An 18,601-nucleotide genomic window follows, 5' to 3' on the forward strand; every position below is an offset into this window, starting at 1 on the left:
GGCCGAGGGGCCGGGGCGCGCACAACCTCGGAGGAGCCCGGTCTCGCCCTGGCTCCCGCGTGTCTGCGCGTCGCCCGTGCCGCCGGCCGGCAGGGAGGACCGCAGTCAGGTGCTGCGGCTCGCGTCGAGGGTCCGAGGATCCGAGACGAAGCTGCTTCTGGGATTTGTAGTCGTGGGTGCAGGACGGCCGGAGGAGAACCCCAGTCCTGCGCTCCACGGCCCGTCGAGGCACGGCTTCCGCTCTGCTCCGAGCGCAGGACCGAACCCTGCGTTAGTTGTCCTGGGGCCCTTTATTCTGGCAGGGGCCAGGGCCATGTATGTGTTTGGGTTAAAGCATTTCCTCTGTTCTGATAAAAATGTGTATTGGTTGATTAAGCAATCTCCTATCCCTATTAGACAGTAAGGACCGATTAGTCACGCATTTTTTTCCAACAATTGATAGTTCTTAAAAAGTGAAATAAAAGTTTCCTAATCCAATGGCCCTGATCGCCTACTGAGTACAAGCAGCAAGAGTTATCAACTTTTCAAAGTCTATTGTTTGCCCTTTAAATACCTAGCTGGCCCTGTAGAAATTAAGTAAATGGAGTTCTTTCAAGGCGAGGAGCCAGAACCCCAGCTGTAAAAGGGCAGATAGAAAAATGCAAACTTATAATTTGTCACGAAAGATAACACACTTTCTAAAGAAGTAGGGGCCAGGGGTTCCAGAAACACTTCAAGGCAGGAGGAAGGAACTTGCTTGTTCACGGAGTTGGAGTTTTGCTAATGATTTCTTGTAAAATTAGACTTTTACGACTTACTCTGTCCAAGATCTTTTTGACAAGCTTGTAAAAGAAGCAAACAGCTTGTGCTCATGAGTTTTCCTGAAGATTTTGAAATTAGCAAGGAACTTGAGAATTCTTACAAGGGATAGAAGTTGTTTAAACTCTACCTTTCATGAGAATGTGGTAAAAAGTGACTTCTCTACCTTGTTGAAAAGGCTTGCTGAAACTTTTGTAAGTTAACTAGTACAGATGGTAAGACACTGTCCTTCACCCTGGATGTGTTTTGCATTTGTGCATGAAATAATTTTACACCTGTAATTGTGGACATACCTTTCTCCTTTTCTTCTTGTAGGTGTGTGGTGTTTCAGTGAACTGTTTTTTATAAGAGAACCGCAGGATGTAACTGTCACAAGAAAGGACCCGGTCTTCTTAGACTGCCAGGCTCATGGCGAAGTTCCCATTAAGGTCACATGGTTGAAAAATGGAGCAAAAGTGTCTGAAAATAAACGGATCCAGGTTCTTTCTAACGGCTCTTTATACATCAGCGAGGTGGAAGGCAGGCGGGCCCAGTCTGATGAAGGATTTTATCAGTGCTTGGCAGTGAACAGATATGGAGCCATCCTGAGTCAGAAAGCACATCTCACCTTATCCGGTAAGTGTGGTGGTGTTGGTCTCCACATTTTCCATCGCAACATTTGGTGATTTCTTTTTTTTTTTGGTTTTTCTCCGGTACTGGGAACCGAACTCACGACCTTGCGCTTGCCAGGCAGGCGCTTTTGCTGCTGAGCTAAATCCCCAGCCCCCATTTGCTGATTTCTTGATGTGAGCATAACCGTAAAATCACACACATTCAGAATTTTCCTGGAATAGTAATTGATGGAGGCATGCAGAGAGGACTACATACATAAAGTGAGATGAGACACAGGTCAAATAGAGTTTGCAAAATCAAGCAAAACAAAACCTATAGGAGTGGCTTCACATAAAGTTCCGGTCACACCTTAGCAAGAGGTTTGGCTAACACATCATCTTTGGAAATCAGTCATGAAAGCAATCCCATGTAAATCCTTTGTAGACAACCCTGGGCGTGAGTCTTTCTCAGAGCCCAGCGTCCCGTTTCCCTGGCTGCTTTTAGATCACCCAGGTTGCTTTCTGATTGTGAGAGAGGGCCTTGGTCACCCACTGTCCAGCCTTTTCCTGCTGGGAGAAGGAGAGCATGGGATTAAGGCCATCTCCATATTATGCCCAAGGTCTTAAACCAGATCTGCTCATCTTCCCCGACTTGTCATGAAGTTTGCTGTTCACCGATTCCCTTTGTGCTAACAACCAGTCCAGGCACTGCGAGTGGGGGCTGGGTGGGGGCCGGTGAGGAGCTGCTGGCTTCCACTGAGGGTGCCTCTCTCAGGTGGTCACACTGCACCCAGGACTCCGGCAGGTTGCTTAGATGTTGAGACCAAACAAACTATCTCACATGGCTTTCTAGGCATCGTCACTGCATGCTTTTGTTAATTCACAAGACGTAGATTTTGCACTATGCCTGCAAGTTGATCGACACATGAACAACGGAAAAGGGAGTACTTGAAATGAAAAGGCATAATCTTTAAGGAATCGATTCTTCAAGATGTGTACAACTGAAACTTGGGCTATTGGCGGAAATCTCCCCAGTGACTTTATTGTAACAGTTCACAGCCATAATTATGCCACCCTGTTAGTAATTTGTTTCATTTGTACAATAATGATTAATTGGAGAAGATCAATTGCAAGCAAAGATCTCAGAGAAATTGCCAAATGTAGCCCCACCCCCATCCCTGCCAAGGAATACATAAACTGGAGAGGATGTCTAGGAAAGCTTTCTGTTTCTTCTTTCTTGTTGCTGTAATTATCAGCTGGTAATCACTTTTTCCATTCAGTAATGGCTTTCCTGCCCAGAACTCTTTTCAGGACAGTGTGCCTTTAATCTTTTAGGTTCTGTTCATTTAATTTTTGTCCAGTGTGAAGTTGCTTTTCAGGGTTCCAGCTTTCCCTTCCACTTTTCCAGACTGGGGGAGCCTGGTGTTTTCTGCTGGGCTGTAACTTCGAGGCCCCTGGGGGGAGGGGCTGCGGGCAGGCCGGGAGGGGGATGGGATGGGCAGGCCTTGAAAAGATGAAGCATTTGTCACGGCACATGTTGTTTCCGGGACCTCCCGAGAAGAATCCTTAGGCTTGCTGAAACACTTTGGAAAGCACACAGAGCTTTCAGATTTTCATACATAAAGCCTGAAAGGTGTGTGATAGGTTTACTAAGCCAGCCTGGTAGCTTAGTGACAATATGTGTTTAGCATGCACAAGACCCAGCACACACGCACGCACACACAAAACTACTAGCTTTAAAAAAATTCTTGGATTTTTGTGTTTATGAAAGCTTAACGATAAATGCTTGATTAGATGGAAGTCATTTTGAAGTGTGTCGTGGTGAAGTGGTTTTCATACTTTCCAGTGAAACTCTGGAACATTGCTTTGCTATTAAATACTAATGCCCACATTTTCTTTAGCCCTGAGAGGTCTTGTGCTAGGAAAACCCAGTCAGTATTACTGATTTAAAGTAAGAAATGCATAGAGGGTTTGGGTTTTTTAAAAAAAAAATACGAAGCTTCTGAGATTCTGGACTGACACAGCTGCTCAGAGCTGAGAAGCTGTGCCCTTTGGGGGAGCCTCCTGGTTCTTTTTCCGGTCTTGGAGTAGAGATGTTATCTGGCATAAACAGGAGAACAGGCGTTAAGTGGACATTCTGGTGTGGGGTTTTTAAAAGCTTGCTCTCCTAGTCGTGGATAACAGTAGGCTAAATATGTTCTTTTATTTTTTAGAGATGCAAGCAAGCATCTCTTTTGGTTCAGGATGTAACTGCACAGTACCTGAAATCTAAAACTTTAATCTGAAAGCTGTAGGTTTTTAACACCCAGGCAATCAAGTCTTGGACTCTAAACTTAGGAACTAAAAGCTGAAAGTTGTACCCTAGGCAAGAATTCCATTATTCATGTGTAAATTAGGAATTCACAGGGTTAAAAGGTTAGAAACTGGCCAGGATGAGGTTTACCCTTGTGATAAAGAGCAGATGACCCTCATTCATTGGCCCTCGCTTTCATGTGGCTCCTCTGCGAAGTCGGTTATTGCCATGAATTGTTCTCGAGGAATGCGGAGCCCAGACGTGCGTAGGCCTTTCCTCGGGTGTCACCGTGGAGCCCGCTCTCCCGGCGCGCCACAGCCCTGTGCGGCAGCCAGGCTCCTCCCGGCTGAGCCCGCTGTTCACCCGAGCACAAAAGAACCCGTCCACTTGGGTTTTGCTAAGGCGTCCCATCTTTAAAGGAAAATACAAGGTTAAAGTAATATTTAGCTTTTAAGAAAGGTTAATTCTTTTCACTGATTGCCATTTTACGTTTTACTGTCATTAGAACAGAAAGGGGTGGCCGTGAGAGCCCCCTTTCTAGGCGCATACTCGGTGAGAACAAAGTCTGGAGCTGTTGCCTTTAAACGTAAATCTTTTACAAGTTTAGCAAGGATCCTCTGTTACGTAAATAATTTAGTTTGGATATTTTAGGAATAAGAAATAACTGGACAGCTTGACGCTTCTTGCTTTCTTAATGTTGAAAGAAGTACATTTCATAGGAAAACATTAGGGTGATAAAATGGTCTCGTATTTCAACAAGTTTAAATTAAGATAAGAGACATTGAGAGAAGCAAAGGAGGAGGCGGGTTGGGTTCTGTGATGTGTAAAAGCCCGGCTGTAAGCTAGTGATTGAACAGGAAGCGAGTTGTTTATTTCCTTTCCATAAAAGGTGGAAATTGAAGTCTTCGGACAGAGGGAAAGGGAACATAAAGCCGGCCTGATTTCTTAGGTTTATCCTGACTGTTCACTTGGGGAAAAATAAATTTTACAAGAACATTTGTAGCTGAAAGGGCGTCAGAATTATTGAACGTCATGGTGTTCTTTTCTTTCAAATTTTGGAGTTAATTTTGGCATCAGTAAAGTTGTTTAAGAGGTACATTTCTATAGTAACTTTAAATATTTTCCACTAGTGGGATAGATTGTTTTTCATGAAAAGCTTTTCACTTAATTAAATTAAACTGAAACTTCAGGGTTTGGTGAACAACTTGTCTGTGGGCATGGATTTCTGCCCTTAAGAGTCAATCTATAAATTATAATCCAAAGTTGATTTTGAAATTTGAAGTTAAAATACATTTAAAATGTTTTTTAAAATCATGTTTTAAAAAGAGGGGAGCTGGACATGGTGGCACACTCCTGTAATCCTAAGTGCGTGGGAGGCTGAGGCAGGAAGATTGCTGCAATTTTCAGGACAGCCTGGGCTACCTAGTAAATTCAAGGCCAGTGTGAACGACATAGCAAGACCCTGTCTTTAAAAAAAAAAAAAAAGAAAGAAAGAAGGAAACTAAAAACCCTGGGGTGGGGGAGGCAGTAGTATGCTGAAAAGAGTAATGAGAACTGGGAGACCATAACCTAGAGCTTTGGATTTTTATTAATGGTCACGGACCCAGAACAGGCAAAGTTCCGCTGCAAGCTCCCTATTTGGTCGTTGCTGGAAAGGACAGAGTCTCTCACACGTTTGGGGTGGTTTGCCCCAAGTTAGTCTGGTAGCGTCACCTGCCCCCAGGGGCTGGCACAGAAGAAAGTCTTGATTTTGGAAGCACAGACAGAGCTCAGGGATTTAGAGATAATCTTCAACATTGTGATAAAGTTCGGTTGATACTTTCTGAGACCCACAAAAACCACTACTGTAAGAGACAGTTTGGTTCAGAGGTGCGCCTGTAACTTACAATTGCTTATGTCGGGGAGGTGAAGTTGCACATTGACCCCACAGGCTTGTGTCCAGCTACGCTTAGTTCTTGAAGTCTGGCCACTATCAGTCTGTCAGTCTGTTTCCCAGTGGCCTGAGCTCTCCAGGACGCAGAGCCGTTTTCCCGATGCACACTTGACTTATGCAGTGGCTTCTCGTTTGCAGAAATCTGTAACGCTAGTTCAGAGTTATTGGCTTCTTTTAGCAAGCAGGATCCATCGTGCGGGAGAATTTTGTTTTTCTTTAAGATGAATGTGGTATATTTATTTTTTTTCTGTCAGGCTTTGCAGTGGGTTTGAAGCGGGGCTTGGCTTCATCAGCTTTCTCTGGTGGCTGCGGAAAGCAAGTTGTTGCCCAGGGATTGTTGCCACTGCTCCCAATTTAACAGCTGGGCCTATTGATGAAGTCCAGAACAATTTTAAAGAATAGCAGAAAACAAATCTTTTAAGAAGGGTTTTGGGTTGAAGGAGTATTTCAGTTAATAAATCACATGCATTTGAAGTTACTTTTCTAAAAACCATGATTTTCTTGGCTAAATCTTTGAAAGATCATCTTTAGCTCTCATCTGCAGAGTTCCTGGCTTGATGACTTGCCAGCTTTTAAACTGGTAATTATTACTTCTATGAGAAATAATGATGTTGGGTGAGGTGTTTTGTTGTGGATCCTATTTAAATTTTAAAAACGGCTATGATGATTTAGATTTTCTAGGAGAAAGTCTAAAAACTGCCCACAAACTAAGTTTTCACTATCAAGTCTGTTTTAGTAGTCTGCCAAATTCCTTATCAGAGCAGTTTAAAACTTACTCATTAAGTCTTGGTAAATGAGGAGGGAAGAGGAGGTAGAGCTGTAACCCTTGCAGGAATCTTGTATGGCTGCCTTCCCTGGGCTCTGCCTTCACAGCTGGCAGTGGTGACCAGAAAAGGTAAAAATGGCCCAGGTCCCCTCTGGCAGCCACTGAAGTGAGCTGATGAAGGCGTGATTGTCATCCTCTCCTGCAAGAGCTCTCTGATGCTAATCTGACAAATTCTTTCCTGACTTTCACATTCCTTGTTGTTTTTCTTTTCTTTTTAACCTCTGGTTCTTAGATACTGCTTTTGATGAGTCTTTTAAAGCCACATTCTTATAGACTGAGCAGACGGCATGAATTAAAAGTGTTTGTTTTTTCAGTTGACAGAGGGCTTGCCCTTCCCTCATGTTTGCATGTGTGTATTTTTGATAGCCTGGCATTTTAGTGGGTGGATTAATCACATGACTGTTGGAGAACACACACATTGTTCAGAGCTTTGATTTCAGACTTGTGTGCTCTAATTTTACAGAGAGGAAATGTTCTTTTTAAAGCTTACTTTGTGAAACTAGATAAATCCTGTTTATCTAGGACAGTGTCTTAGTTACTTTTCTTGTTGCTAGGACAAAATACCTGATACCCACAAGTTAAAGGACACAAGGTTTATCTTGGCTCACAATCTGTAGAAGTTTCAGTCCATAGTCAGCTGGCTCCAAGGCAGCGGGGCATGGCAGAAGGGCATCGCAGAGGAGAAGCAGTCCATGGCAGGGCAGGCAGGCAGCAGCAGGAGGCAGAGAACAGTGAACCTCCCTTTTCCTTTTATCCCATCCAGACTACAAGCCTCTTGATTGTTGCCACCTGCACCTGTGGAGAGGCTTCCATTATCCACTCTCAGAACTATGCTAAACCAAGCGGTGGATTAATTTAGTTATCATACCCTTAATCCATATTCACACACCCTAGATCAAACAACCTTGGAAAAGCCACACCTATGGGTACATGAGATTTTGGGGGAACATCTATATACAAGCTATAACAAACAGTGTCAGGTGGTCCTTTTTTCCCCCCTCCTTTCACAATGTTGCTTTATACACAGTACTTTTCTTTTCTTTTCTTTTTGAGACAGGGTTTCACTATGCCGTTCAGGTTGGCATGGAACTCACTTTGTAGCCCAAGCTGGCCTTGAACTCCCAGTGATTCCAAGTGTTGGGATTACAGATGTGTTCCACTATATCCAGCCTTTATGTACAGTTCTTTAAACAAACCATACTCTTGGAATAATCCTCCAGAGTACCCCTTTAATTGTTCTGTAGCCTTCAGTCCTGCCCCAAAACATGGTAGCACTAGTGGCTTACCTTCCTAAAGAGGATAAGTAAACTTGTATTTACGCCTCCGCATAAAATAAAACCATGTTCCTGGCTGTGGACTGTATTTCTTGGGGTTTTTCAGCCTTGGCACAGCTGGCACATGGGGCCAGAGGGCTCTTCAAGCGGGGACATCCGGTGCTCAGCGTGCTGTGTAGCAGCCTCACTCAGCAGGTGCCAAGCACACCCCTCCTTGTGACAACCGGAAGATTTGCTAGGCAGCGGGCTCTGCCAGCACTACTGGTGTTATTGAAGGTAGTGGAAAAGCTTCCCGGTGATACCTTGGCTATTTCTTACTCTAAGTATCTCCTCCCTCCTGTACTAGCAGTGCAGGTTTTCTGATTAGAGAGGTACTTGCTAAGTGTTGAGAAGGAAGCTTGATTTGCAGCCCACCTGGTGCTTGTCAGGGTGCTGGCCCTCCCCGCCTCCCACACTGCTCTTAGGGGCCCGCGCTGTGCAGCCTGCTCGCTGGCACTCAGTACTTTGCCTCAGACTGTCTGGGCGCAGTTGTCGTCTAGCCGTGGTTTCTCAGCACTGTTCTGGGGCAGTGGTGTGAAGTACTGTGTACCAGACCCAGGGCCACTGGATGACACCTCCAGAGTTTTGTTGTTGTCCTGCATCTTAACCTCTGTTATTTAGAGGAAACATGCTACCACTTAGCAGCGTGTAGAACAAGAAACCGAAGCTGGGCACGGTCATGGTGGTATAAGCCTGTAACCCCAGCACTCTGGGAGGCTGAGACAGCAGGATCTCAAGTTTGAGAGCTGGACAGTTTTAGCACGATCTTGTCTAAAAAAGAAAAAAGAACTGGGGGTGTAGTTCAGTGGTTCACTATGAAGGCCTTAGGTTCAATTGTGTCACCAAAAAAAAAAAAAAAAAAAGAAAGAAAGTAGATAGGTGGGAAGCAGACACGAGCATTGATGATTACTACGTGCCCTTGGGTTGAGGAAAATGTTCCAGAATCACCCAGTGGTGAGGGGAACAAAAACACACTGAGCTGCGCAGGGTGAATTTTAGGGCACGAGACTTGTATCTCAATTTTAAACGTTTTCCAAGCCAACCATAGGCTGTTTTCACCTCTTTGGTACAGTAATGTGCTTAGCCGCCTATTTAAACTCAGCTTCTGCCCATGGCCAGCCTCACTGCATCAGAGGCCCCTCAAGACGCGCGAGACCACGCTTTCGGCACGTGGCCCTGGGACAGCGGCACACAGCCCTGCGAGACCACGTTAACTTCTGCATAAAAGCAGGCTGGGCTTGAACGGAGATTGCACTGAATCCGCAGCTGGCCTCGGTGGCATTGACATCATAACAGTATTAAGTCTTCCGTGCATAAATGGCTGCTTTTCCATATTTTAGGTCTCTATTTTCTCTCACTAGTGTCCTGTAGTTTTCAGTGTACAAGTGTTCAGTAAATATATTTTTCGGCAAAATTTATTCTGAGGCATTTTTTTTTCTCTTAAATGTCAGTGTGAATGGAATTATTTTTTAAACATGCTTTTTCAAGTAGCCTATTTGTAGTATGTATAAATACAACTGTTTTATGTGTATTGATCTTATACCTGAAACACTACTGAATGTATTACTTCTAATAGCTTTCTCCTGGATTCTTTGGCTTTTTTTTTTAATAAAAATGATCAGATAATCTGGAAATTGTACAGGTTTATTTCTGTCTCCCCCATTTGTATGTCTTTTATTTCTTTTACTTATCTGATTGCTCTGGCTAGAATTTCTAGCACAATGTTTATCTCATTTGTGATCACAGGAAAAGCTTTCAGTTTTTCCCATTGACTATGTTTTTAGCTGTGAATGTTCATATACATTTCCTTCATTATACTGAGAAAGTTCCCTTTTGTTCTTAGTGTTCTGAGTGTTTCATCATGAAAATATATTGAATTTTTTAAAGTGACTTTTTTGCATCAAGATAATCAGTATGCTTCTTTCCTTTTTGCCCTATTAATTTGGTAGATTATATTGATGAATTTTTTTAGGCTGAATCACTGTTGCATTCCTGGGATAAATCCTACTCGATTAGTATAATCCTTAAGTACATTGTTGGATTCAGTTTGCCAGCAGGTTATTGGATTTTGCATCCATGTTCATAGAAGATATTAGTCTGTAGTTTTCTTTTTGCAATGAGTTCCTGGCTTTAATATTAGAGCTGGCCTGGTAGGACAGGGTAGGAATTGTCCCTTCTATATTTGGGAAAGTTTGAGATGGATTGGTGTTCATCTCACTAAAATTATCTTGGAATTTACCTGTGAAATCATCTAACCCTGGACTTTACTTTGTTTTTTACTTTCTTTTTAATCCCCTTAAAATTCGTTGTGATTTTCTATTTCTTTTTGAGCCAGTTTAGGTCATTTGTGTTTCTGGCAATTTGTAGATCTCACCTCAGTTGCCTAATTTTGTCAGTGTACAGTTGTTCCTAATAGCCTCTTGTTAAAAATTTAATATCAGTAGTACTGTTTGCACTTTTTAAAAAAAATTTGTTTTGTTTTGTTTTGTTTTGTTTTAAGACAGGTCTTGCTATGCAGTCCAGGCTGGCCTTAAACTCACTATCTAGCCTAAACTGGCCTGGAACTCTCTGTCTTCCTCCTGCCTCAGCCTCCCAAGTGCTGGGATTACAGCTATGCCCTGTCATGCTCAGCTTCCTCTTCCATTACGGACTTTGTGTTGTCTTTCTGTCTCCCTTCGCCCTTTGTCATCTAGCTAAAGGTTTGGGCTCAACTTGGGCTTCTATTAGAGTCTCTTCTGTTTTTCTGTTCTCTGTTTCATTTCTCATTAGCCTGACTTTATTTTATTTCCTCTGCTAGCTTTTCATTTGTTTTTTTTTACTACTTTTCCTAGTTCCTCAAGCTTACTTGAGGAAGTTTCTGAATACAGCTTTCACTGAATCCCACAGGTTTTGAAATACTGTATTTTTATTTGTCTCAAGGAATCCAACTTTCTTTGTGTTCCTTCCCATCTGTTAAAAGTGTGATGTGAGTTTTCTAGATTTTTTAAATTTTTTGTTTTATTCCAGTGTGGCTGGAGAAAATACTTGTTCTGATATTAATCATTTAAAATGTCTTAAGATGTTTTTGTGACCTAGTATACATTCATTCCACCCTGAGTAATTTTTGGTGCCCTTAGGAGGATTTGTGTTCTGTGAGGGGTGGGTTGTCTCTGTAGGTGTTATGTTTAGTTGGCATAGTGTGGTTTAATCCTTATCTCCCTGTTGATGTTTTGCCTAGATGTTCTGTCTATTTTAATCTTCACCTGTTACTGTAAACCTGTTTTTCCCTTTAAATCTGTCAGTGTGTGCTTCATGCTGTTTGGGCATTTTGCTGTTTGACTGATATATCTGTATAATTGTTTTATCTTCTTGGTGAATTGATCCACTCATTAATACATAGTCTCATCCTGGTCCTCTTAAACATATTTGCCTTGTGTGTTGTACCTGCTCCTGGAGCACTCACCTGGCTCGGACCGTCATATTTGTAAAGAGATGCCTTTTTCCGTGCTTCTCTGAATCTTGGGTTTCCAACAAGTCTGTTTTAGACAGCATAGTTAGATCGTGTGCGGTTGGTTTTTAAAGTGTGTTTTGCTAACCTCTGCCTCTTCTCTTGCCATCCAGTCTCTCTTTTCCCTCCTCTGAACAGTTTGATTATAAATGCATTTCTCTGTGAGCTATGTTTGGTTTATCTCACGTAGAGTTCGCTGAGTTGCTTGGGAGTGTAGAGCTTCTTTCATCACATTATGGCTGGAACGTTCTCAGCCATAACCTCTTCAGATGTTCTCCTGGCCCTTTCCCATCCGGATCTCTCCCTGGGTCTCCATGTCACTGGTGTTGGTTGGCTTGGTAGTGCCTTGTGTGTCCTCAGAATCTTCACTTTAGTTTATTGTGTCTGTGTCTTTGTTTCCCTGTCTCCCTTCTCTCCCCAAGTCACCATGTTTCTCTTACGGTTTCTGACGTTGTCTTTTTTATCATGTTTTCAGACATTTACAATCCCTGCCCTACAGCCTCCTTCAGTGACAGGATCTCAAATTTGAGATCCACTTTCCTGTGCCTGGTGACCTTTCCTTGTGGTGGGTGTTTCTTTATGTGGTCTGTGGCCTTTCCTGGTGAGCTCGTCTTTGACAAGACCCGTTGTGCCCTGTGCCGTGGGTGCCTGCTTCTGTGCCATGCCTCAGTGTCAAGGGCCACGGATCACTTTTTGGCTGTGCTGAGTTGGTAGAGTAAGTGTCTCATGTAGGCCTGGCTTCTTGCTCGTCGTGGAAACGTTTTCCTTACCTAGAATAAAGGCTCCTGCTAATTTTGCTGGTGGGCTGGGTTTTCTCCTGATCCTTTCTCCAGCTATTTCCAGGGTCACAGTTGCAGATCTCAGCTGTGTCGTGATGGAAAATTCACTGCTTCATCTGGTGCCCTCAGCCACCCATGGCCGCTGTGGCTTCGACCGAAAGCTGTCTGTTCTGGGCCTTGTGATGCTGGGAGTGGTGTAGGGTGATGTGAGTACGTTTTGTGGCATTGGTGGGCAAGAGCATCTGTGTGTGCAGTCTGCTCTTTATGGGAACCAGGCGAAGGATGGAATCTTCAGGGAGATTTTCCCAGCTGGAGATGACCTGCCTGACCTCTGAGGACGTGGTTCCCAACTTCACTTCTCCCTGTCGTCCTGGCTTTGTGTTGGTTTTCAGCACCCATCACAACTACATTTCCTTCTTTCTCGTCTGCACGTGCTTCCAGCCCTGGGGATCCTTCAGGGCCCGTGGCCGATCACTGTGCAGAGCCCCCGAGAGCGCTGGGGCAGTGTAGGGACCAGTGTTTGCCACCACACTGAGGATTCCTTCAGTGTTTACTTTTCACTTAGCACAGACATTTACTTCTTTAACAAATATTGAAAATCTGTGTGGCTAGGTCCTGAGAGTGCCGTGATTAATTTAAAACCAGCCCCTGACCTAGAGGTAGGTTGGCAGAAGGGAGCACAAAATCCAAAACTATGGAGACAGTGAACGGCACTGTGCAGCAGCACAGGTGCCTTTGGTAGCGTTCTTTGTCCGACGTTATTCCTTCCAGCTTTTTATTTTGAAAAGTTCAGCTCTATAGAAAAGTAAAGGACTTGTGTAGGAAGCATTTCAGTAGTTTTTACCTAGGTCCCACTGGTACTCTGCCAGGACAGTTTCCTCCTTTTTCTCAAGATGCTTTGCTGCGAAACACGTCCTCATTCACCTCGGAGTCGGCCTGCAGGGGTCGATAAGGGGCTGCTGTGGGCGGAGCTGGTGCCCTCAGCCACCCATGGCCGAAAAGCGAGTGGGCAGTGCAGTGGGCACGAGGAAGCTGTGCATGAGGGGTGAAGTGCTGGGCGGCTTGGCTGTGGGAGCATCGGTCTGGAGGGCGCAAAGAATGGGTGTGGGGTGTGGGCAGCAGCCTCAGAGGGACACTTCCAACACACTGTGGGCCACAGGCAGGGACCCGGGAGGTGACGTGTGAGGAGCTTCGTCAGGCCAGTCAGCAGGCCCCTGGGCCCAGGTGGTGAGGGCAAAGGGCTTGGCAGAGGCGCTGTGGACAGTGCCTCTGGGTTCTGACGGGTGCTGAGGGCGGGGTTCTCAAGGAATAGTTGGCTGAAGTCACCAGCTGAGACAAGTCAGGAGGAGGCACTCGGTGCTTGTGTTTGGCTGGAGGGCGAGGAAGCCGAGCTGCAGCAGTGGGGCCCAGCAAGAGGCGGCCTGAAGTGGAGCTGGGTGTGGGGACGGACGTGGAGCTGTGGGTCTCCAGGGCAAGAGCAGCGGGCAGGGCCGGGGAGGTCAGGGTGTGAGTGGGCACCCAGGAAGGACCCGAGGAGTTGGGGACCTTGGGGTGAACTGACAGCCACAAGGGATGTGGGACTCACTAAAGCTTTGCAGGGGCGTGGCTTGATGTTTTCATAGTCCTCAACGTTATTATTTTTAAAGTAGAAATTGTACTACTGTGCTGTGATTCAGTAAAATCATACCTTTTCGTGTTTTCATTAAACTTTGCTCAGTGTCGTCACAGTCATAGAGTTTGGTTAGTGTTGCACAAGGGTTTGGACTGCAGTTTTATTTTCTCTGAGTGGCTGTGACTCTCGCCTAGAGCTGCCTCGGGGACCTGCTCTTGCAGAATGTCGCCCCTCAGAGATGAAGTAGGAGGCATGGGATGCGGCTCAGAGCCAGACCCAGGTGCAGCCCAGCGGTGTGGACCGGGATACACCGTGGGAGTACAAAGCAGTTAGCAGTGGGCATCATTGTTCACTGATGTTTTCTGAGTCGTCTGTTACGCTGATTTTCTCCAGATCAGCACTGTTGGCCTCACAGCCGGGGTTGGCAGCTGGAGAGGGAAGCTTGGTTCAGAGCAGACTCAGGCTTGAGTTCTATTTTGCCTTGTGGATGTGTTGATGTGTACCAAATGCAACCATTTCTCACTGTAAATACTCTAAATAGTTTAGTAAAACCATTGAAAACAATGAAAAACAATTTTTGGCCCTTGTTTTGGGTGCTACAGCTTACCTGAGATATTCCGTTTTTCTGTTTTCATGAGCAACTCAACTAACATAGTAGCTCAGGAGTCTGGGTGTGGCTCAGGGTCACGCACTGGCCCAACATGTGGGGCCCTGTGTGTCATCCCAGCTCTGCAAAACAAACACCCAAACAAGCAAGTGGTGGTTTAAACTGTGTGTATTTATAAAACCAGTTATGTACTCCTGTGAAATTCTTTATGTAAAGTAATTTGAGCAGAAGCCTATTGTTACAAACAAGGCATAGTCATAATATTTGAGAAGATCAAAATTAAAAACAAATAATTTTTACAAGGTGGTTTTCTTTTAAGAAAAATATGGTAGTTCACATTACCTTTAAACTGCTGGACCGTTTCCATGTATGATAGTGAAATTATAATTATTTAAACAAAGTGAAGCAGGAAAAACAACAAAATAGCAGCCTTGGTGTCATTAGGTAGTAGAAGAACACTTGGCTCTTCCAACATACTGTTTTGTTCTGCATAATAGTTCACTCGATTAAATGAAATTATTGATTTCTACTTCATCCCTGACATTTATGAGCAGTCCTGGGGCTGTAACGCAGTGTCAAAGGTCAGACCTTTCTTTCTTGGGAAGAATAGAAGCTTTCAGATGGCAGAGCCTAAAACCTTCACCATAGCCTTTTGCTTTTGCTCTTGTGTAGATGACTGGAGAGGCAGGGTTGAAAGAAATGTCCCATAAATCAGGAGAGTGCTTCCCCTTCTGAGGGTGCCCAAAAACGATGAGGAATCGCAGGGTCCGCGACACGCATGTGTTGGGTTTGAACCCTCCCAGGAGAGGGTGGTCCACTGTGACGAGCTGTCTACTGTCTTGCGTGAACTGTTGAGCATACTTCTGGGTAAATAGTTCTGTTTGAATCAGAATGTTTTTCCTGTGCTAAATACAAACACTTTTTGTTTTTTGTACAGCTCGGTCTCTGACACCAGGATGGAATAGGAGAGGGTTAGGGACTTGGTGTTTGCAGTACTCAGGTGCCACGCAGATGCACAGGCTTTGCCTGTGGCCCCTCCACACACACCCATGCACCTCCACACACATCCAGGCACATCCACACACCTCCCTGCACATCCGTGTAATATGCATCTTCCTGCAAAGTTGTCATTGCTGTCCGTGAGGAACTCGAGAGGTAGAATCTTCAGAATTGTCCATACCTGCAAAATATGATTATAAAAAGAAAAAAAGACAAAAGAAGTTATCTCCTGCTCTGGTGATCTGGCTGTTCTCCTCCACCCTGAGCTGCATCCCCAGCCTTTTTGTTTCTTTCTTACTTTGAGACAGAGTCTCACTAAAGTGCTAAGTTGTGTGGACTAGGTTCAAACTTGCAGTCCTCATGCTTCATCCTTCCAGAGTGCTAGAATTATAGGTGTGGATCTTTATGCATGGCTTAAATATTTTTTAAAAAATAGACTATATTCTTGGAGGTTAGCTTTGAAACTTAGTACTTAGCTTTGAAACACTGTGTGTTGTGGAGCTGATGCAGTGTACTGTTGAAATTCTCCTGAAATTCCAAACCCCTCCAGTGACTCCTTGCAAGTGAAGGCTAAGTTCAAGTTCAGTGTGAGCTAGGAAGGTAGAGAAATGGTTCTGTCCTTTGGCAAACTGGTTCTGTCCTATGCCCCATTATCCTGCGTATTCTGAATAAAAGTTCAATCTTAGTTTACAACAAACAGGGACAGTGTGATTGATATAAAAATTTGTTTGGAGAACCAGTTGTCAATCCAGATTTATAAATTTGTGGCTAAAATTTTCAAAGAGAATATTGTATTCTGTATGATAGTTTTTGGGCAATATCAGAAATATGTGAGTTAATGTGTAGACACTTTAATAGCCATACTTACTGCATAACTTAGCTCTGCCTTCTCCAAGTGGTGCCAGTTCAGAAGGATGAAGGGTTCATCTCAGTGTATATTACAAAGGTGCCCGCTGATTTTCCTCACCTGGAATTAGTGTTCGTCATAGATGAGCCACATGTAGATAGAAACATGCTCCTCTGTGAGCTTCTTTCAGCACCTCTTTGGTGTGCAGGTTGGCCCTTCAGGTTGCTAAAACTGAACAGGTCATGGAATCTTAGTTTTCCCTAGGGAGCTCTGGTTTGGACCTTGAATACTCAGAGTTTTAGATTCCAGTGGACCCTGGATTGTGTGCCCACAAATCAAAGGCATTTATCTCTTCTTGAAGGAAGGAAATGGGGATTAAGAACCTCCTGTTGCTCTTGTACACATTGGAGCATCTGAGGTCTTCAGGTCCAAGTCAGCTCAGGTCTCAGTGCCGGCTTCTGGGGTGAAAGTTGGTAACTCTCCATTTAGAGAATTTCCAGTGGTCTGGTGCCTCTGGTTATGGAATTAGTGGATCAATCGGATTAGAAATGCGGTTGGGATTATCTAAACAAAGTGTTCTCAGTGACCAGGCAAGTGGAAAATACCCTGATTGACTTTCTTAGGGTTTGTGGTAGACATGGTGGGAGCTGATTCATAAAGCAGGAAACACATGCAGAGCCCTTGTGCTGAGGTCTCGGGGGGCGTTGTGTCAGCAGACACCTTCCTCAGCACCTCTTCTAGCACTGCTCATACCTCAACACAGCTAAGACTTCAAAGTGCTTGGTTTTAGGAAATAGGAAAATATTTTATTACTTGAATAATAAGTAAATTATTATATTTGCTGACTGTATTTAGTATAATTGCTAGAGCACTTTATCATTGTGTAATGCAGCTTTGTTTTAAGTCACTGGACTTTCCTCAAAAGTCTCCCTCTGTGGGGTTATCATTTGAGTTCACTAAAAAACATTTTTTCAGTACTGGGGTTTAAACCCAGGGACTTCGTACAGAGCTGTGTCCCACCCCAGCTAACAGTCTGTCTGTTTCTCTTTCTTTCTCAAAATCCTGCTGAGTTTGCACTGAACCCCATCCCTATTCCTCAGTCTGTCTATCTACATCTCCCAGTGGATTTATTGGCAGGGATTGCTAAGTTTGTGCTGAATCTGGCAGATGTATTAGGTGTAGAAGCTGCCGGGAAGAGTGCAGTGCAGAACAGCAAGAGAACTGAAGGTAGGTGGATGGGAGAAGTATCCTCTTCTCAGTGAGGGAGGTCGTGCCTGTGTCAGGAGGGGAGGAGGAGGTCTGTGGAGAGGGAATTCCACTTTCCGAGATGCTGAGAGGCGCCAGGCCAGGCAGGCATCGAGGAGAGGCCAGTGGGGAAGGCCCTGTAGGGCCCCAGGCAGAGAAGCCAGTGGGGAAGGTCACAAGGAGAGGTGAAGAGACAGCAGCTGGAGACAGAAGCAAGCACAGGCAGCTGTGCAGGCAGAGAAGACACCTGTGAGCGATGTGGGCCGAAATATTGGCGAGTGCGGAGGGATAGGCGGAATCAAATCCTTTATGCGGAAGACTTCGCTCAAACCACACAGCAACTCTGAGAAACTGTCCAACCTTTGTAGATTGAAGACGCTAAAATAGACATGCTAAGTGACTTGAAAAGCCACAGCGAACTATTTGTGAACCTACATTTACTACTGAAAAATCACCCTGTGATTTTGATTTTAGGGTTATATTTCTTATTTTATTTTTTGATGTGTCTACTTTAAGGGCTCTTAGAGAGAAAGAGGCAAGTTCTCCAAGAGCAGGTGCAAGATTTCACTCTGCCTTGCACCTCTCACTGTCTTGGATAAAATTTGAGAGTTTGGTGTATTTTTGATCAGTAATTTTGATCAGTTAATCTGTGTATTTAAACTGATGGGGAATTAAGGCAATGCATTAAAAGAAATGTAATATTTACCTTTCAGGTACAGAAGATTGCTAAATCTGTTAAAAAAACAAGAGTGATTTAAGAACAAATTAAAAATATTTAAGCACTTCTATAATAAATATCTTGGACCAGGAAAACACTAAATCTTGAGTTATTATAATGTAATCACAGTTAAAATGTCAGATGTGGCTTTTAAAGACAGCTGCACACCCACATCTTTCAGGCATTGAGTATAAAGTAAATGTGAATAATTTATTGGTTTGGGGTAAATAGAACACTTCTCTGTAGGGAAAAAGTACTACAAATAAAAAAATAAAACTTGTAAATAGACCTTATTACTTCATGTAGTAGCTAATTCGCTGTGCATGTATAACAAAAATTATACAGTAATTTTGCCATCATCCATGTAAGTCAGTGGATAAATAAAAGGACTGATAAGAAATAATGCCTGGTTTAACATTTGTGGCTGAAGAAGCTGGCAGAAATACTTGTAATTCTGAATAGGGCTTTCTGGAACTTCTGAATGCTTTTGAGGAAAACTGACTTTTTTATTTTGAAATTACAAAATACTGTACATGCTCATCTTCAATGCTGAA

General features: G+C 43.9%; 1 protein-coding gene across 1 annotated transcript in view; it reads left to right on the plus strand.

Annotated features, from left to right (window-relative positions):
* Prtg (protogenin) overlaps nucleotides 1-18,601 on the plus strand; it is a gene marked incomplete at its 3' end in the record, with an annotated part of 95,783 nt that overhangs the window by 17,065 nt on the left and 60,117 nt on the right. The window contains 1 exon segment of the mRNA XM_013510014.1: nucleotides 1,114-1,413. Within this exon segment, the coding sequence (XP_013365468.1) occupies nucleotides 1,114-1,413 (300 nt within the window).

This window comes from Chinchilla lanigera, unplaced genomic scaffold (genome assembly GCF_000276665.1).
Source record: "Chinchilla lanigera isolate Chin_1 unplaced genomic scaffold, ChiLan1.0 scaffold00008, whole genome shotgun sequence".
Classification (NCBI taxonomy): domain Eukaryota; kingdom Metazoa; phylum Chordata; class Mammalia; order Rodentia; family Chinchillidae; genus Chinchilla; species Chinchilla lanigera.